Source organism: Prionailurus viverrinus, chromosome C1 (genome assembly GCF_022837055.1).
Source record: "Prionailurus viverrinus isolate Anna chromosome C1, UM_Priviv_1.0, whole genome shotgun sequence".
NCBI classification, from domain to species: Eukaryota; Metazoa; Chordata; class Mammalia; order Carnivora; family Felidae; genus Prionailurus; species Prionailurus viverrinus.
This window is the reverse complement of record NC_062568.1, coordinates 21,374,905-21,397,012: the sequence shown is the minus strand read 5'-3', so window position 1 is coordinate 21,397,012 and position 22,108 is coordinate 21,374,905. Positions and strand designations below refer to the sequence as shown.

Here is a 22,108-nt window from a genome sequence, read left to right as displayed (position 1 = left end):
AAATCTGAGAACATAATAAATTTACTTGAAAAACCAGACTATAGGTAGCGTAGTACACTGGTGGAAGTGATACTACTGCCACCTAGTGACAGTTTGGTAAACTCCCTTTGAAAGAAGGTAGTGCTTCATAAAACAGTGCTCGCTTTGAAAAAGATTAAAACTATATTCTCTCTTTTTGCTATCAAAATGTATTTATTTAGTAAATATTAGTCAAATACACATATTACAGACTTTTTTTCTTCTCTGGGAAAACATTATACCAGTTTCCTATCTCCTTCATGGTCAAATGTCAAATCATATTTAACGTTCTGAGCTATAAACAATCTGGGTAATATCATAGTCATCTTTATTGTAATTTAATATGAATTCCATAAAAGGAGATGTAGATTTCCAAGGGGATGGAAAATATGCCTATTTGATTTACTTTTTATAGTGTCCATAACAGGGCCAAAGGCGTGAGGTGGTGATGGTTGGTTTTCAGAAGCAAAAGCTATTACAGGCACACTTTGTTTTATTGCTCTTTGCAGATGTTGCATTTTTTACAAATGAAAGGTCTGTGGCAAATCTGTGGAGCAAGTCAATTGGTGCCATTTTCCCAATAGCATTTGCTCACGTGTCTCTGCGTCATATTTTGGTAATTTTCACAGTATTTCAAACTTTTTCACTATCATTATATTTGTTATGGTGATCAGTGATCTTTGATGTTACTCGTCTTCTTGTTTTGAGGCACCATGAACCACGCCCATATAAGATGGCGAATTTGATCAATACGTGTGCGTGTTCTGACTGCTCCACTGGCCAGCTGTTCCCTATCTCTCCTTCTCCTTGAGTTTCCTTATTCCCTGAGACCCAACAATACTGAAATGAGACCAATTAATAACCCTACAATGGCTTCTAAGTGTCCAAGTGAAAGGAAGAGTCACACGTCTCTCATTTTAAATCAAAAGCTGGAAACGACTAAGCTTACTTATGTCAAAAGCCAAGATAAGCTGAAAGCCAGGCCTCTTGTGCCAGTTAGCCACGCTGTGAATGCAAAGGAAAAGTTCTTAAAGGAAATTAAAAGTGCTACTCCAGTGAACACACGAATGATAAAAAAGTGAAGAAGCCTTATGCTGATATGGAAAGTTGTAGTGGTCTAAATAGAAGCTCTAACCAGCCACAACATCCCCTGAAGCCAACACCTAATCCAGAGTAAGGCCTTAACTCTCTTCAATTCTATGAAGGCTGAGAGAGGTAAGGAGCTTGAAGAAGTCTAAGTTGGCAGAGGCTGGTTCATGAGGCTTAAGGAAAGAAGCCATCTCCATAACGTAAATGTGCAAGGTGAAGCAGCAAGCGCTGATGCGGAAACTGAGGCAGGCTATCCAGAAATTCTAGCTAAGATAATTAACAAAGGTGGCCACACTAAACAACAGATTTTAAATGTAGATGAAACAGCCTTACATTGCAAGAAGATGCCATCTAGGACTTTCACAGCTAGGAAGATGACAATACCTGGCTTCAAAGCTTCAAAGGACAGGCTGACTTTCTTATTAGGGGCTAATGCAGCTGGTGACTTTAAGTTGAAGCCAATGTTCACTTACTATTCTGAAAATCCTAGGGCCTTTAAGAATTATGCTAAGTCTACTCTGTCTCTGCTCTAGAACTGGAACAATAAAGTCTGGATGACAGTACATCTATTTACAACGTGTTTGGCTTATTGCATATTTTAAGCCCACTGTTGAGATCTACTGCTCAGGAAAAAAATTCCTTTCAAATATTACTGTTCGTTGACAATGCACCCGGTCACCCAAGGGTTCTGACTGAGATGCACAATGAGATTAATGCTGTTTTCATGCTTGCTAAGACAACATCCATTCTGCAGCCCATGCATTAAGGAGTAATTTTGATTTTCAAGTTGTATTATTTAAGAAATACATTGTATAAGGCTGTAGCTGTCATAGATAGTGATTCCTCTAGTGGATCCAGGCAAAGTAAATTGAAAACCTTCTGGAAAGAATCTACCATTCCAGATGCCATGAAAAACATTCATGATGCATAGAGATAGATTGAAATACTAACAATAACAGGAGTTTTAGAAGTTGATTCCAACCCTCCTGGATGACTTTGAGGGATTCAAGACTTCAGTGGAGAAAGTGACTGTGGGATATTGTGGGAATAGCGAGAGAATTAGAATCAGGAGCCCGCGGGTGCCTGGGTGGCTCAGTCAGTTGAGTGTCCAACTCTTGATCTTGGCTCAGGTCATGATCTCACAGTTCATGGGACTGAACCCCACATTGGGCTCTGTGTTGACAGCTTGGGATTCTCTCTCCCTCTCTCTCTCTGCCCCTCCCCTGCTTGTGCACACACCTCTCTCTCTCAAAAGAAATAAGCTTAAAAAAAAAAGTGGAGCCTGGAGATACGACTGAATTGCCGCAATCTTATAATAAAACTTTAATTGATGAGGAGTTGCTTCTTATGGATGCATAAAAAAAAAGTGGTTTTCTTGAAATGGAACTACTCCTGGGGAAAATGCTGTGAAGATTGTGGAAAAGAAGACAAAAGATATAGAATATTACATAAATTTAGTTGATAAATTTAGTTGATAAAGCATCAGGTTTGAGAGGATTGATTTCAACTTTGAAAGAAGTTCTACTGTGTATAAAATGCTATCAAACAGTGCATGCTACAGAGAAATTTTTTGTTGAAGGAAGAGTCAGTTGATGTCGCAAGTTTTGTTGTTGTCTTTTAAAAAAGGCACAGCCACCCAACCTTCAGCAACCACCACCCTGATCAGTCAGCATCCATCAACATGAAGGCAAGACCCTCCATCAGCAAAAGATTACCACTCACTGAAAGCTAGATGATGGCTAGCACTTTTTAACAATAAAGTATTTTTTAATAAAGGTATGGACACCATTTAGACATAATGCTATTGCACACTTAATAGACTAAAGTATAGTGTAAACACAACTTTTATATGCACTAGGAAAACAAAAATTTCATTATAATCGCTTTATTGTGATATTCTGGAACAGAACCTGCAATACCTCCGAGGTATGCCTATAATGCTCTTTGGGTAAAGTTCCAAAAGTCACAGAATAATACCACTTCATATTACTAGCAGCTTATAGTGTGTATTTTCAGAATCACACCTATCAAATTACATTTCAGCATCTAACCTTTAGAAGGCAGTCAATACATATTTGCTCAGTGAAACAAAATGGAATAAGTTATGTATATCACTATTTCTCAAAGGGAGACTATTGGCATTTTGAGTGAGACAATTAGTTGCTATAGGAAACTATCTCTGAATTACAGGACATTTAACCATACTGGCCTCCAGAGCACTAAATACCAAACACACCCCCAGTTGCTGTGTACCCCACCTCCTGAGGGGTTCTAAATGCCTGAGGGGAAGAGGGCAATCACTGAGAATCACTCATAGGTATAAATTAATGATATGTAAATTAAAAGGAATTTACAGTATAAAATCCTCACTCTGTTTTTGTATAAAGTCAATTCTTCTCACTATTTTTTAAATGCTTATTTATTTGTTTTGAGAGACAGAGAGGGAACACGAGTGGGGGAGAGGCAGAGAAAGAGAGGGAGAGAGAGAATCTCAAGCAGGCTCTGCACTGAAGTGTGGAGCCTGACCCAGGGCTCGAACTCCTGAACTGCAAGATCATGACCTCAGCCCAAATCAAGTATTAGATGCTTAACTGACTGAGCCACCCAGGCACCTCTAAAATCCTTACTCTTTTTAAAAATTTTTTAATTATTTTTTCCTTTAAGTTTATTTATTTATTTTGAGAGAGACGGAGCACAAGCTGAGGAGGGGCAGAGAGAAAAAGAGAATCCCCAGAAGACTCCACAGGGTCAGTGCAGAGCCCGATGTGGGGCTTGAACTCACAAAACTGTGTGATCGTGACCTGAGCCAAAGTCAGATTCTCAACCAACTGAGCTACCCAGGCAACCCTAAAATCCTTACTCTTAAGGAAATCACAATTTAGGAAAGTCAAGTCATACTGCTTTTTAAAAATGTTTTCTAAAGTGTGTGCCTCATGTTTACAGATTCAGAACAACTATTTTTGGATCTGTTATGCCAATAAGAAAGTTAGGATCTAAAGAAGCTTTTTCAGAATGGAAAAAAGTTATGTTGATGAACAACGGAGTAGGTTCCCTTTATTGGAACAAAATAGAAGATGACATTATGTAAGGCAAAAATAGCAAACTGTAATGAGTGCTAAATTTGCCAGGCAATATTCTGACCACTTTGTGTATATTATCTCAGCTAATCCTCACAGCAATTCTATAAGGTAGCTACGGATATCATTCACATCTTGCAAATAAGAAAATGCTTCCTAGAGAGATCATACAACCTGACTAGACCACAGAGATCCAAGTAGCTGAGCTAGGACTTAAAAATGACTGAAGTTACTTCCATAAAGCTGGTCCTCAAAGGCTACCAAAGTGTTTCATCTCCGCCTTGCCCTTCACAAAGCCCTTCATAAGCCATTCCACTTGAAACTGTTTAGGTAGATTTCCAACTCCAGGTTTTTTGCTGGCAAAATGCTGAAGCAACTTTATGGCTAAATTGTTTATAAACTTTTCTTTCATTTAAGAAGAAACTAGAGTCTAATATTTGATTGGCATGGTTAGTGATTATGGCCACCTTATGCTGAGTTTTTTGGAAAATACCTTAAACTTCCCTGCAAAACCTTAAACAATTATCCACCTTCTCTGTGTTTGATCATCAACAGCTAAATCCTTCTAGTAAATCTAAAACACAAAAAAGCAGAAGATACCACTATACACCCATAATCATTAACCTCGTCTGAGTCCTCAATACTGCTCACTACTGCTCACAGCCTTATTATATTTCTCTAGTTAGTTCAGTCTCTTACTTTGAAAGGGTATCTCAAATATTCCTCTCTCTCCATGGACACCTTCATGCCCCCTTCACTCACCTCTTTTTCAAGAGCTGAGTTTCCCTATGTTATTTAAGGAAAATGGAAGTCTTCATAAAGAGCTTTTGCAATTTTCTACCAACAGAGCAAGTGTCTGACTGAACCCATACCCATTCTTTCCTCTTTTCTTCCCGTCACAACCGAGGAAACACCTCTGCGGTGGAGGTGGGAAGGACTACCTTTCCATATGCTTTCGCACCCACACCCTGATTCTTTCTCAAATATCATAGCAGTTGTCTTCTTCACATCTACAATCTTTCTTTCTTTACTAAATCCTTTATCTAGGTATTAAAACATGCTCCCAGGGACACCTGGGTGGCTCAGTTGGTTAAGAGTCAGCTCCTAACCAACTTCACCTCAGGTCAAGATTTGAGGTTTGTGAGTTCAAGCCCCACGATGGGCTCTGTGCTGACAGCTCAGAGCCTGAAGCCTGCTTCAGCTTCTATGTCCCCCTCTCTCTCTCTCCCTCTCCCCTGCTTGCTCTCTCTCTACCCCTCTCCTGCTCACTCTCTCTCTGTCACTTAAAAATAAATAAACATTGGGAAGAGGAAGAGAAGATGGCGGCTTAGGAGGACGCTGGGCTCACCGCACGTCCTGCTGATCACTTAGATGCCATCCACACCTGCCTAAATAACCCAGAAAACCGCCAGAGGATTAGCAGAACAGAGTCGCCGGAGCCAAACGCAGACGAGAGGCCCACGGAAGAGGGTAGGAAGGGCGGCGAGGCGGTGCGCGCTCCACGGACTGGCGGGAGGGAGCCGGGGCGGAGGGGCGGCTCGCCGGCCAAGCAGAGCCCCCGAGTCTGGCTTGCAAAAGCGGAGGGGCCTGACGGACTGTGTTCCCACAACAAGCGCGACTTAGCGTCTGGGAGGTCATAAGTTAACAGCTCTACTCGGAAAGCGGGAAGGCTGGAGGACAAAGGGAGGGAGAGCTGCTGAGCCCCCTGACAACAGAGCTCAGTTTGGTGGGGAACAAAGGTGCTCGCCAGCGCCATCTCCCCCGCCCATCCCCCAGCCAAAATCCCAAAGAGAACCAGTTCCTGCCAGGGAACTTGCTCGCTCCGCGCAAACACCCAACTCTGCGCTTCTGCGGAGCCAAACCTCCGGCAGCGGATCTGACTCCCTCCCGCTGCCACAGGGCCCCTCCTGAAGTGGATCACCTAAGGAGAAGCGATCTAAGCCTGCCCCTCCTGCCCCCGTGCACCTTGCCTACCCACCCCAGCTAATACGCCAGATCCCCAGCATCACAAGCCTGGCAGGGTGCAAGTAGCCCAGACGGGCCACACCACCCCACAGTGAATCCCGCCCCTAGGAGAGGGGAAGAGAAGGCACACACCAGTCTGACTGTGGCCCCAGCGGTGGGCTGGGGGCAGACATCAGGTCTGACTGCGGCCCCACCCACCAACTCCAGTTATACACCACAGCACAGGGGAAGTGCCCTGCAGGTCCTCACCACGCCAGGGACTATCCAAAATGACCAAGCGGAAGAACTCCCCTCAGAAGAATCTCCAGGAAATAACAACAGCTAATGAGCTGATCAAAAAGGATTTAAATAATATAACAGAAAGTGAATTTAGAATAATAGTCATAAAATTAATCGCTGGGCTTGAAAACAGTATACAGGACAGCAGAGAATCTCTTGCTACAGAGATCAAGGGACTAAGGAACAGTCACGAGGAGCTGAAAAATGCTTTAAACGAAATGCATAACAAAATGGAAACCACCACAGCTCGGCTTGAAGAGGCAGAGGAGAGAATAGGTGAACTAGAAGATAAAGTTATGGAAAAAGAGGAAGCTGAGAAAAAGAGAGATAAAAAAATCCAGGAGTATGAGGGGAAAATTAGAGAATTAAGTGATACACTAAAAAGAAATAATATACGCATAATTGGTATCCCAGACGAGGAAGAGAGAGGGAAAGGTGCTGAAGAGGTACTTGAAGAAATAATAGCTGAGAACTTCCCTGAACTGGGGAAGGAAAAAGGCATTGAAATCCAAGAGGCACAGAGAACTCCCTTCAGACGTAACTTGAATCGATCTTCTGCACGACATATCATAGTGAAACTGGCAAAATACAAGGATAAAGAGAAGATTCTGAAAGCAGCAAGGGGTATACGTGCCCTCACATATAAAGGGAGACCTATAAGACTCGTGACTGATCTCTCTTTTGAAACTTGGCAGGCCAGAAAGAATTGGCACGAGATTTTCAGGGTGCTAGACAGAAAAAATATGCAGCCAAGAATCCTTTATCCAGCAAGTCTGTCATTTAGAATAGAAGGAGAGATAAAGGTCTTCCCAAACAAACAAAAACTGAAGGAATTTGTCACCACTAAACCAGCCCTACAAGAGATCCTAAGGGGGACCCTGTGAGACAAAGTCCCAGAGACATCACTACAAGCATAAAATATAGAGACATCACAATGACTCTAAACCCGTATCTTTCTATAATAACACTGAATGTAAATGGATTAAATGCGCCAACCAAAAGACATAGGGTATCAGAATGGATAAAAAAACAAGACCCATCTATTTTCTGTCTACAAGAGACTCATTTTAGACCTGAGGACACCTTTAGATTGAGAGTGAGGGGATGGAGAACTATTTATCATGCGACTGGAAGCCAAAAGAAAGCTGGAGTAGCCATACTTCTATCAGACAAACTAGACTTTAAATTAAAGGCTGTAACAAGAGATGAAGAAGGACATTATATAATAGTTACAGGGTCTATCCATCAGGAAGAGCTAACAATTATAAATGTCTATGCGCCGAATACCGGAGCCCCCAAATATATAAAACAATTACTCATAAACATAAGCAACCTTATTGATAAGAATGTGGTAATTGCAGGGGACTTTAACACCCCACTTACAGAAATGGATAGATCATCTAGACACACGTTCAATAAAGAAACAAGGGCCCTGAATGAGACATTGGATCAGATGGACTTGACAGATATATTTAGAACTCTGCATCCCAAAGCAACAGAATATACTTTCTTCTTGAGTGCACATGGAACATTCTCCAAGATAGATCATATACTGGGTCACAAAACAGCCCTTCATAAGTTTACAAGAATTGAAATTATACCATGCATACTTTCAGACCACAATGCTATGAAGCTTGAAATCAACCACAGAAAAAAGTCTGGAAAACCTCCAAAAGCATGGAGGTTAAAGAACACCCTACTAAAGAATGAGTGGGTCAACCAGGCAATTAGAGAAGAAATTAAAAAATATATGGAAACAAACGAAAATGAAAATACAACAATCCAAACGCTTTGGGACGCAGCAAAGGCAGTCCTGAGAGGAAAATACATTGCAATCCAGGCCTATCTCAAGAAACAAGAAAAATCCCAGATACAAAATCTAACAGCACACCTAAAGGAACTAGAAGCAGAACAGCAAAGGTAGCCTAAACCCAGCAGAAGAAGAGAAATCATAAAGATCAGAGCAGAAATAAACAATATAGAATCTAAAAAAACTGTAGAGCAGATCAACGAAACCAAGAGTTGGTTTTTTGAAAAAATAAACAAAATTGACAAACCTCTAGCCAGGCTTCTCAAAAAGAAAAGGGAGATGACCCAAATAGATAAAATCATGAATGAAAATGGAATTATTACAACCAATCCCTCAGAGATACAAACAATTATCAGGGAATACTATGAAAAATTATATGCCAACAAATTGGACAACCTGGAAGAAATGGACAAATTCCTGAACACCCACACTCTTCCAAAACTCAATCAGGAGGAAATAGAAAGCTTGAACAGACCCATAACCAGCGAAGAAATTGAATCGGTTATCAAAAATCTCCCAACAAATAAGAGTCCAGGACCAGATGGCTTCCCAGGGGAGTTCTACCAGACGTTTAAAGCAGAGATAATACCTATTCTTCTCAAGCTATTCCAAGAAATAGAAAGGGAAGGAAAACTTCCAGACTCATTCTATGAAGCCAGTATTACTTTGATTCCTAAACCAGACAGAGACCCAGTAAACAAAGAGAACTACAGGCCAATATCCCTGATGAATATGGATGCAAAAATTCTCAATAAGATACTAGCAAATCGAACTCAACGGCATATAAAAAGAATTATTCACCATGATCAAGTGGGATTCATTCCTGGGATGCAGGGCTGGTTCAACATTCGCAAATCAATCAACGTGATACATCACATTAACAAAAAAAAAGAGAAGAACCATATGATCCTGTCAATCGATGCAGAAAAGGCCTTCGACAAAATCCAGCACCCTTTCTTAATAAAAACCCTTGAGAAAGTCGGGATAGAAGGAACATACTTAAAGATCATAAAAGCCATTTATGAAAAGCCCACAGCTAACATCCTCCTCAACGGGGAAAAACTGAGAGCTTTTTCCCTGAGATCAGGAACACGACAAGGATGCCCACTCTCACCGCTGCTGTTTAACATAGTGCTGGAAGTTCTAGCATCAGCAATCAGACAACAAAAGGAAATCAAAGGCATCCAAATTGGCAAAGATGAAGTCAAGCTTTCGCTTTTTGCAGATGACATGATATTATACATGGAAAATCCACCAAAAGTCTGCTAGAACTGATACATGAATTCAGCAAAGTTGCAGGATACAAAATCAATGTACAGAAATCAGTTGCATTCTTATACACTAACAATGAAGCAACAGAAAGACAAATAAAGAAACTGATCCCGTTCACAATTGCACCAAGAAGCATAAAATACCTAGGAATAAATCTAACCAAAGATGTAAAGGATCTGTATGCTGAAAACTATAGAAAGCTTATGAAGGAAATTGAAGAAGATTTAAAGAAATGGAAAGACATTCCCTGCTCATGGATTGGAAAAATAAATATTGTCAAAATGTCAATACTACCCAAAGCTATCTACACATTCAATGCAATCCCAATCAAAATTGCACCAGCATTCTTCTCGAAACTAGAACAAGCAATCCTAAAATTCATATGGAACCACAAAAGGCCCCGAATAGCCAAAGGAATTTTGAAGAAGACCAAAGCAGGAGGCATCACAATCCCAGACTTTAGCCTCTACTACAAAGCTGTCATCATCAAGACAGCATGGTATTGGCACCAAAACAGACACATAGACCAATGGAATAGAATAGAAACCCCAGAACTAGACCCACAAACGTATGGCCAACTCATCTTTGACAAAGCAGGAAAGAACATCCAATGGAAAAAAGACAGCCTCTTTAACAAATGGTGCTGGGAGAACTGGACAGCAACATGCAGAAGGTTGAAACTAGACCACTTTCTCACACCATTCACAAAAATAAACTCAAAATGGATAAAGGACCTAAATGTGAGACAGGAAACCATCAAAACCTTAGAGGAGAAAGCAGGAAAAGACCTCTCTGACCTCAGCCGTAGCAATCTCTTACTCGACACATCCCCAAAGGCAAGGGAATTAAAAGCAAAAGTGAATTACTGGGACCTTATGAAGATAAAAAGCTTCTGCACAGCAAAGGAAACAACCAACAAAACTAAAAGGCAACCAACGGAATGGGAAAAGATATTCGCAAATGACATATCGGACAAAGGGCTAGTATCCAAAAGCTATAAAGAGCTCACCAAACTCCACACCCGAAAAACAAATAACCCAGTGAAGGAATGGGCAGAAAACATGAATAGACACTTCTCTAAAGAAGACATCCGGATGGCCAACAGGCACATGAAAAGATGTTCAGCGTCGCTCCTTATCAGGGAAATACAAATCAAAACCACACTCAGGTATCACCTCACGCCAGTCAGAGTGGCCAAAATGAACAAATCAGGAGACTATAGATGCTGGCGAGGATGTGGAGAAACGGGAACCCTCTTGCACTGTTGGTGGGAATGCAAATTGGTGCAGCCGCTCTGGAAAGCAGTGTGGAGGTTCCTCAGAAAATTAAAAATAGACCTACCCTATGACCCAGCAATAGCACTGCTAGGAATTTATCCAAGGGATACAGGAGTACTGATGCATAGGGCCACTTGTACCCCAATGTTCATAGCAGCACTCTCAACAATAGCCAAATTATGGAAAGAGCCTAAATGTCCATCAACTGATGAATGGATAAAGAAATTGTGGTTTATATACACAATGGAATATTACGTGGCAATGAGAAAAAATGAAATATGGCCTTTTGTAGCAACGTGGATGGAACTGGAGAGTGTGATGTTAAGTGAAATAAGCCATACAGAGAAAGACAGATACCATATGGTTTCACTCTTATGTGGATCCTGAGAAACTTCACAGGAACCCATGGGGGAGGGGAAGGAAAAAAAAAAAAAAAAGAGGTTATAATGGGAGAGAGCCAAAGCATAAGAGACTGTCAAAAACTGAGAACAAACTGAGGGTTGATGGGGGGTGGGAGGGAGGGGAGGGTGGGTGATGGGTATTGAAGAGGGCACCTTTTGGGATGAGCACTGGGTGTTGTATGGAAACCAATTTGTCAATAAATTTCATAAAAAAAAAAAATTAAAAAAAAATAAATAAATAAACATTAAAAAATTTAAAAAAAAAGTGCTTCCAGCATTCTTATCCTAATAATAACAAAAAAAAACCTTAAATCTTATAAGTATGTCATTTGACCCCAAGATTCTACCTGTCACCCGCCATCCTCTTCTTACTCCCTAGTAACCTACCTACCATTCACAGCCAAACTCAGGAAAGAGCTGTGTGCCATCAGTATCTTTACTTCCTCATTTCTATTTACCCCTTTACTTACTCTGGCCTGGTGCAACCACACTCTAGTCAGTTATCAGCTCCCTATTGCGATGTCCAATGGGCACTCTTGATTCTCATCTTGTTTTCCCTTTAAGCAACCTGTGGCCCTACTCCTGCCTACTTGAAATCTCCTGTTCTCTTGGCTTCTGTGACTCTACTTGCTTGATTTGCTTTTTTCTTTCTAGTCCTTCATTCTGTGTTGTCTTTGCTGGTTTCTCCCTACTAGTCCACCTTTAAATACTAAATTTTTCTCAGGACTCTGTCCTAGGACCTCTTATCTTACTCTCTACTCTTTATCCCTCAATGGTCTCATCCACCTCAATGGATTCTAATACCACCTCTATGAGAGTTATTCCATATTTGTGTTTAAATGAGGAAACTGATGTCGCTCAATACTAAATCATGAAAATAAGCTTACCTGTAGATGTGCAACTGTTTTCCCAAAAGCTTTTCTTTGTCTAACGTAATTCCTGGTTTCTTCGAACATGAATTCACTGGCTGAAAGTCCCATTTCAGCAATCACTAGCCTTTCCTATAACCCAAAATTAGGTCTTAAGCATCATTCTAATTCCACAAGATTTTGATGATAATAAATTCAATAAATAATCGTTATAAAACTCCTAAAAGTTAATTTATTTCTTAATTCTATAAGAAAATGCTCCCATAGATTTATAAGAATATTGGACATAGCCATAGTAATTCTTTAAAACAAATCCTTTACTTTTATAAATGTCTGTCTTTACTACATATACATATATACATCATTGATTTAATTCCTTCATCAGTCATCTATGAGAAAAGAAATATGAAATTGTTGACTTTTATTTATTGATCTCTGCACACTGCATATTCTAATAGGTCTATGGAAATCAACTTTTTAAAGTGGATAGGTTAAATTCTGCCTGCCAGTATCCATGGTCAGTTTAAATCCATCTTGCTGGTGATCTTTATATTCTATTCTATTTCCGTGGCAGTATTCCTAACCTTGTCCCCAGTTTAGCCCAGGCTGTGGCAATCACTAGACAAACGCACCTATGTTTCTATGCTGGCATGTGAGGTTCAACAATCACATAGGCACCACACTCCAAAAACACAGATGTGAGAGCTAACTATGATGGACTAAAACTTTCCGGTATGATGATTCCTTGGTATCATCAAAAAAAAAAAAAAAAAATTCTGCCAAATATTTTGGCTGATATTTCCTTACAAGGAGATAAGAATTCTTGACTTGTAGTTAAGAAGCTAAAATCATTCTAAGAAGGTATCACAGAACTAAAATACCTAATTTTCCTACTCATTTATAAGCTTTGATTGGATATCCTTGAGTTCAGTTATTTACTTATCTAGGCAACAAAACTCAGGTTTTTTGTTGGTTGGTTGGTTGGTTTATGTAGTCTCCACACCCCACAACGTGGGGCTTGAACTCATGACCCTGAGATCAAGATCTGAGCTGAGATTAAGAGTCAGATGCTTCACTGACTGAGCCATCCGGGCACTCCAAGAAGTCAGGGTTTTTTTCAACTTTAACTTTACTCAAATGATTGGCTATGTCACAAGTTTTATATGCACGAATTTACATAGTTCTATTTCATACCACTTTATTAACTAATCAAAAGATGGAATATTTAATAATTCTGACCTGTGGAAGTTCTTGCATGAGGTGATAGAAGCCTTTATTCTCTTCTCCAAGTAGGGCACTAGCTGGTAACCGTACATCCTCAAAGAATAATTCTGCAGTATCCTAAGGGATCACACAATTAAGTACAGAATGATCTCACTTAAATCTCCCAACACTCTAATGAGGTGACTATTATTTCCATTTAAGAAAACAAAAACAAGAACAAAAGAAACTGGAAGCCAAGTTGGAGCAGTTAATGAATACATCTAGTAGGTAATAAACCACGGATTCAAACCCAGATCCATTTGATTCTAAAAATTTGTGGCTTTCCCACTGCAATACACTGTCATTTTTCTTTTTGGTAATGAAAAAGCTACCAAATAATTACCAAATAATAGAAAAATATTTTCTGCTTTTATTTCATAATTTTCTTCAATCAATTTAATAGAAGGTCTATTAACATATAATTTTGCCATTTCTGAAGCAGATATTCAAAATATGCTGATTCACTTCCACTGCTGAACAACAGAGATAATTTGGATAAATGGAATAAATCTCTCTTACCATTTCTTTTCTTTTCTTTTTAACATTTGTTTGTTTGTAGAGAGCAAGCACGAGTGGGGGAGGGATAGAGAGAGAGTGGGAGAGAAAGAATCCCAACCAGGCCCCGTGCTGACAGCACAGAGCCTGATGCAGGGCTCAAATTCACAAACTGTGAGATCATAACCTGAGTTGAAATCAAGAGTCAGAAACTTAATCAACTGAGCCTCCCAGCACCCCTCTCTTTCCATTTCTGAAAAGCATATTTTAGGAATCTGGCATAGGAAGGTATGATTTGCTATATGTAGTTCTATAAAGTATATTTGAGTACACGCAATTATTTATAATTAATAATTCATATTGTGACTTACCTGGGCTTTTAGTCCCATTTTATGTAGCTTTCGTCCCTTGATAAATCCTTTCATTCCATTTTCCACCAGAAAAAGGCTAATGCCATGAGCAGGAGAGTGAGCTTCATGATTTGTGATTGCCACTACGATCACAATGTCACTTAGCTGCCCATTACTGATGAATACCTGCAAACCCCAAATTTACTGTGACACTTCACAATAAACCAGGTCGATGTTTAAGTCATGATGGGAGGAAAGTATATTCAAGAAGACTAAACCAGACAAGACATGCTTTATGCCTCTCTTTGTACTCTACCCAAATATCTTCAGTGTTGATTATTCATATATAAGGTTATTAAAAAGTACAGGGAAAACAACCCATTGTTTCAAAGAATGAAGTCAGTACATTTTCATTCCACAATTAATACTGTAAATAATGAACAGAACTTATTATGTCTTTTCTAAATTAAAGCAAAATACTCTATGATAACTATACGATAAACTATATTTTAGAAAGAAACTGCAGATGAGAAAAAGGAATCTGTTCTAAATGGCAACATTAAAGTATTTGTACTCTTACAACAGTTTTTGAAAAGGCATGGATTTGATTTTGATGATGGATGGCCTACTTCTTTCCAAATGGCCTCAATAAGGAGATAATGATTAAAGAGGGATAAAATAACATACTAAATAAGAGACATGAGATTACCAGATGATATTTATTTATCAAACAAATATACCCAGCACAAATTATTAACTTATTCTGTGCCTTTCTTGGGTCACCTCAAGCACTTCCATGGCTTTAATTACCATCTATCTGCTAATGACTCCAAATCTTTAAGTGAAATTTCTTGCTAAGTTTCAGACCTGTATACCTACCTGCCTCTGGAGAGTCCACCTGATGACTCATGGGCAGAACATATCTTTTCCTACCCTTAACTCTTAACTAATCTTGAATATAAATCTATTTTTCCTATCTCAGTGAATGGTGCCAAAAAAAAAAAATCATGTCATCATCTTGCTTCATATTCAATTTGACTTCTAATTCTCTCTAATCCATTTTAATACTTTATGAATCCACTCACTTCCTTTCTCTTCTATTGCCATTACCTTATTTCGGGGCCTCATCATTTCTTAAGTTCCTACAACTGATGTCCCTGCACCTCTATTATTCATCATGATCTCAGAGACCTTTTTTACAATGCAATCTAATCATATCATTTTCATATTTTGAAATCTCTGAATAGCTCGTAATAGGCCTCAGGATAAACTGTAAACCTTTAGAAGGACATATAAAACTCATCAAAAACTGGCACTAGCTTATCAGTCCAACCTTATCTTTTATCTCATTTTTCTCATTCCCTGTCCTCAGGTCAACTCCACTCAACTATTTGCTATCCTTTCTATTCTAAGGTCTTCTTTACCTATGTGTCTTCAGAAATCTTGTTTCCTCCACTGGGTGGCTGTTTCCCAATGCTGCTAGGATACATCCTACCATTCTGGACTAAAGTCTTCCCAAATTCTCCAGGCCAGGTTAAGAGCTCCTGTAAGCACTCTGAATTCACCATCATCTTAGCATTTATCAAACTGTATTCAAATGATCTATTCTTGTCTCTATCCCTTTGAAATAGTAGGAGTATAAAATGGCATTAGTTACTTCTATCACCTAACATCTATGCCCTTTATAAGATTTATGTTCTCAAATCCACAGTGCTGTACATAAAAATAATGGGAAATAAGCCAATGATGTTAGTGTTGTCTACATGATAGCAAGTGAAGGCCGTGGTGGTGGCCTGGTTATAAGTGACACAACAATCAGAGACCCTCAACATTTCTCTCTACAAGGAACTCCTCAAGGGCAGGGACTATCATCAGTGCTTAGAGTAGTGTTTGGCATATAGAAGGCTTTCAAGGATGTTTGCTGAATAAATGAGAAAAATGTGTTCCTAGAAAAAAAAATTATACATCATGGCCAATGTATTTTTTTCTACAATATTGCTCCATTATACCACTTGCTCAAAAACCTTTCAAGTCTCCCAATTTCATATTTTTCTAAGAGAATAATGACCATCTGTGTAGGTGCACAGTTGAATTGATGAAATAGTGCTTTTCTGTTCTGAATCGCATGTCCTGGGATTAGTGTCTATAAGCTCTAAATCCACGGCCTCAGACATATATTAACAGACGTTATTATAGATAAAAGACAAACAATGGAATGAAAGGAAGGGAGGAGCTGTTTATACAAAAAAAATTGTTCGCTTTAACACTCTGACTTCAATTTGGAAAAAGTGAATAGAATTCTTCAACAGTTTTTCTTAGACACAATTATGGAAGAAGGTTAATCGATTCTGAACTATTTCTGCAAGAGTCCAACAGAAGGCGAGTATTTCCAGCATGACTGCTTTCCTTTTCTTATAAGAAAATTCTCTTTGTAAAAGGACTGTCTCAATTTCGTTCTTAATTATGACAGTCAAAACTCTTAATAGGGCTGGGATTATCCCTACTGAGGGCCATCATTTTTTTGGGTATTGAATGTTTATAAGTTCATTGTGGACGTTATATATAGTATATTGTTATAAAGAAAAAAGAAAAAAAATCCTCAAGTCCGTCATGTAGATATCATTATGAATTTCCTTTCTGTTTTTTTTTCCTTTTACCATAGTTGAAATGTATGTGCATTTTGTTACTTAGCTGAAATCTAGGTGTATAGAAGTTAATATGATCTCTTCACTTAATTATTTTCCTAAGCCATTAAAAACTTTGTGTCGACACTTTGATGGGCACATCTTAGGGTCATTTTTTTTAAGTTTATTTATTTGTGGCGGGGGGGGGGGGGAGGGAAGGGCAGAGAGAGGGAAGAGAAAGAATCCCAAGACACAGGGATTGGTCTCTCGAACCGTGAGATCATGACCTGAGCTGAAATCAAGAGTTGATCCTTAACCTACTGAGCCACAAGGCACCCCTTAGGTCATCTTATTGAGGTAATATATTCACTTACTTATTCCTTTACTTTTGCTTCCTTTCAATTTTTTTTTTTTTTAAAGAACTTAATTTTTTTTTTCAACGTTTATTTATTTTTGGGACAGAGAGAGACAGAGCATGAACGGGGGAGGGGCAGAGAGAGAGGGAGACACAGAATCGGAAACAGGCTCCAGGCTCTGAGCCATCAGCCCAGAGCCTGACGCGGGGCTCGAACTCACGGACCGCGAGATCGTGACCTGGCTGAAGTCGGACGCTTAACCGACTGCGCCACCCAGGCGCCCCACTTCCTTTCAATTTTTTGTTATTTCTAATAGAGGTTTGGACATAGTCAGTGGAGTTTTCTTGGGTGGTTCCCACAGAAGAACTGCTAACAAAGCTGGAGTCATAAGAGAATGTGTTTCCCATTTGATCAAATATCTTAGTCTTCTGTGGCCCTCTGTGTGCAGAGTTAAGTGATTATTATACTGGAATCATCTTTATTATAATCTTTATTATACATCTTTACTATAATCCTTAAGACAAATAGTTTAGACTAAAATTTCTAACAGTTGTGGGGAATAAGCTTAGGAATTCCCTGAGGTTGCACTGATGGCTTAACAAGGCATAAGGAATTAGAAACCCACAGAATGAACACACCCAAGTTTGGCTAAATAAGATTAGGTAAACAAAATTAGGTAAATAGGTTGCAAAGGCCCCCAGTATAGGAGAAAGGTATAGGAATAGGAAATCTCAGGATGTTTTCATCATCCAAAATGAGGTAAACAAGATTAGGTATTCAGGGTGAAAATGCCCCCCCCCCCCAAGTTAGTACAGTAACAGAAAGCTGCTTTCACAGGAAGGAAGGACAAAAACAGGAAAACAGGACTTTGGACCACAGGAGGATGAAGTTGCCCAGAGCTGGAGCTAATTAGCAAAAGAAAGATGCCTTGCTGACCCTGAGGTAGCATGCTCTGTCCTTCTTGTCCCCTAGGCCAGTTTAGGTAAACAGAGGTGGTGCCTCATGTCTGCTGTAAACAACTTTCCACCCAGCTCCAGGTTTAGCGTTGACCCAAACCCCTAACACTGAATATCTTCAAAACACCCTTTCCCTCATGCCCATGAGTTCATGTTCACGATTTCATTGTCTCTTTGTGTAAGTCCATCACGCTTGTAAGCCTTCTGATCCTAATAAAAACTGAGCAAGCACCCTTATTCGGCACTCTCGTCTCCTCCCTGACATTAGCCTCTCTCACATTTCAATCCTGCATCTGCTCTCTTGCTGGACAAGAGACAACGCCAGACCTAGAGTCTATGACAAAAAGTATGTTTGGGAAAATACTAGTGACTCAATCTATAAAGATAATTTCCTAGGGCATAAGACATACTATACCAAACTTTTAGAGGTTTATAATGCACATTAGCATGTCAAAGAGTGAGAAGTTGCACACATTTTCTAAATTTATTTGACACCACAAATACTGGTTTTTTGTATAACAACTATGAAACTAGATTATGAAATGGTCTTTAGACCTGGGCTGCTCAAAATGTGTTCTTCAGACCCATTCCAGTCCACAAACTGCTATTAGTCCTTGACAACGTAAGTACAGAAATCAAGGATGTTTACAAAATTGAGAGCAATTTGACAGTAGCACAACATTCAAACTTGTGATTTTGTAAATGCAAAGGTATTAGTCTAAAACTAATTAGAAGTTTTAAAAAAATTCAAAGAAAACAAACAAATTAGTTCTTCAACATGCTTTGAAACAATTTTCAGAAAGACCTCCTTAGTTGTGGAAAATAAACATCTTTCCTTCACTTAACACTCAGTCAACAATAAATATTTCCCGACTGTATACCAGACACAGTTTTAGGTAAACAAAATCCTCTGTCATCAGTGATATTAGATTCTAAGGGATATATTTACTCCTAAGCCCATCTGTAACCTTAACTGGAAGGGCTTTCCAATTCATCTAGGCTGATGTGACTCTCAGAAGGACTGAAGGGCTCTCAAATTCTATCAAAGCTATCCTTCTTTCCTAAGAACTTTTGAAAGTCTTCTTGATATTTATATGAAAATCTTATCTCCAATTTTTCACAAACATCAAGTTTATTAATTATCGTTTGTCTCATATTTGGACAATGTGAGCCTCTCCTTCCCCTTTTCTGGCTTGATAAGGGCCGTTTGGACAGTAAAACATTTGCCATAATAGTGAGGGGAGCATGTAAAATGGAACATACAAGAAGAACAGATCTCATGTAATATAAATGTTGCAAAGTTCACATTGTCCCCCAAACAAAACAACTTAAGTAAATTCAATTCTTACATGAGTCCATAGAATGAGACAATCAATAATGAGCAGTCTTTGAGACACTGTTACTTGTGGCATGGACTCTGGAGAGAAGGGCTATGGGAGCCCCTCTTTACATACCTTGCTTCCATTGAGAATCCAGTCACTCCCATCCCTTTTGGCATTTGTTCTTATTCCTTGCAAATCACTATAATTTTTTAAATAATGAAGGAAAATTCATTAGTTGGTAAAAACTGAGTTATTCAAGTATTGTTGTATAAGTATGCATATAATGTGCTAATTCAAACTGTTCATACTATGAAAAGAATTGACTTCTAACTAACATTAAGAATGTTCACACAAATGCACTGAAAAACCACATCTGATGTATTATATTCTAAACCGCTTACACAAATGAATATATGATTAAGATTACATAAAGTAGCCAGATTTTATAAAGCATAAAAACTCCCAAGTAGATCCCCAAATTGGACTCAGATAGCATCTCAAAGCCCACTATATTTGAAATTATTTGCCACCACATATCTGCCTCCCTCTATTCACCTTGATTCCTTCCCTTATCTCTATTGATCAAAAGTTAGCTATTTAAAAGACTTACGTCTCAAATGCTTCCCTTAACAAGACTGCTCTAAAAGTGGAATAGATTATTTTTTCTAAGTATAAAATAAACAAATATCCATAGTTAAAATACAAAAGATAGACAATATTTTTGACAAAGAAAAAATACTGAAAAAAAAACTTACTTCCTAGAATAAACATTTCTAAAATACATCCTTCCAGAATTTTTCAGTGAAAATAGATACACACATATACGTATTTTTATAAAACCAGAGCCATACATATGATTTTGACCTCTTAATAATATCTAATGCTTTTCTATAATTTCATTTCTATCAATGGCATAGAATTACATTGTATAGCTTTATCATTTTTTAAAAACAATCTATTATTGAATACTTAGTTTTCAATTTTCATAAATATCCTACAATGAATACCATCATGTATAAATAGTCTACATCACTTTTTCTGATTCTTCTTCTTGAATATATATGGTCTTTATATTGTAAGTCAATATGAAATATTAGTTCTTAAAATCAATACATGGCTTATTGAAATACTTGTTCTATACAGGGACATATCAAAAGTAACAAAGGTAATGACACAGCTCAGTTTGTGGATTAAAAAAAGCTCTTGAATGGTAAACATGGAATATTAAAAATATACTACTAAAATATATACTACTTATAGTATTGCCAAGAATTCCGACCCTTGCAATAATTGTATTAAGTATCACTGATACAGACATTGAGGTTCAGAGATTTCACCCACAATCATACAGCTGGTGTCAGAATACTCTGGATCCAATGTCATCATAGGTTAGCTCTATGAGTTTGGTTAAAATACTTCATTTCTCATGTTCTGTTCTCCTTTACATAGGAATCACAGTATATCTTCATATAGATTATTGTGATAGTCCAAACAGAAAATCAACATGAAAGATACAAAATGTTAAGGTATCATACAAATACACACAATTACACATTAGGGAGTCTCCTATGTACGTGGAAAGGAAAAGAGGCAGGGATACTCTGAATCTTTTCTAGCAAACTCCACCCTTTTTGGTGAAGGCCAAATGAAAGCAAGAATGTAAGAGTGGCCAAGTTGTTCCTAAAATCCGGCACAACAAACCATCTCCCATCTTTATTCCTTCTCTCCCACATGCTTTTTCTTTCTTTCTTTTGGAAGTCCTGAACACTCAAACACTCTTCTGCATCTGCTGTTTTCCTTCACTCCTGCACTCACTCATATGGCCCCTTTGCTCGTCTCTAAATACCTGACCAATTTGCTACCCTTCCATCACTTATACCAGCCTTCCAAACCATCTGCCTCTTTTCTCCATTCTTCTCAGTTTCCATCTTAAGTATATTCACCTAACCCCAGATGAGGACAGAGAATTTAAATAAGCAAAAATCAATCAGCCTTTGTTTGCTTGTGTAAGTTGGGGACAAGTTAGGATCTTTGATTTATATTGCCTCTAAGTGAGAACTAGCATTCAGTGGGTTGGAACAGGAACATACTGTTCCAGAGCTAGCATGATGTAATCCAAATTTTGGTCAGTCAGTCACTTATCTTAGAAAAATTATCTAACTTAAAAGCAAAGGAAGATTAAATTTTTATTTCTTTTAGATCACATTTTTAGGCAAAAGAAGCAAACAAAAACCTTTTACCTTTGGAAAAACTAAGAATCAGGATTGGCCTGTAATTATAGGTTTATATTTGGGAAGGAGAAATACAATTTAAGCATGTTGCCAAGTCACACTATGGAGTGCTAAGCCATTTAAAAATAAACAGCAGTGTCAGAAAAGCAGTGTAAAACATGAGGGCCTGATCTTTGCAGAAACAAGCCTTGGGTTTTCAATTACTGCTTCTGCCACACCTTTAGGTTGTTGCTCTGCACTGCCTGTTTCCCGTTGGCCTAGAAGTTGCTGTTCCCTTCAACATAAACCCTTCCCCTTACTGTGCTGGCCTGTCACAGAACAGTACTGTCTCTCTTTACACTCTCTTTCACCACAAACTCTAAAAGATTAGTCTGTGTTCTCCACATCTGATTTCTCAATACCCAACTCTCTTCCAAAGTAGCCTCTCCTCTCTACTGAAATGACAATCAAAAGA

The 22,108-nt window shown here is 38.6% G+C and overlaps 1 protein-coding gene across 1 annotated transcript in view; it reads right to left on the bottom strand.

The window, feature by feature from the left end:
- Positions 1-22,108, bottom strand: part of ACADL (acyl-CoA dehydrogenase long chain) — a 51,569-nt gene that overhangs the window by 14,955 nt on the left and 14,506 nt on the right. The window contains exons 5-8 of the mRNA XM_047870101.1: positions 19,556-19,622; positions 14,187-14,351; positions 13,297-13,398; positions 12,076-12,189 (exon numbers count right to left, since the gene is read on the bottom strand). Of these exons, the coding sequence (XP_047726057.1) occupies positions 12,076-12,189; positions 13,297-13,398; positions 14,187-14,351; positions 19,556-19,622 (448 nt within the window). The remainder of the gene's footprint in view (positions 1-12,075; positions 12,190-13,296; positions 13,399-14,186; positions 14,352-19,555; positions 19,623-22,108) is intronic.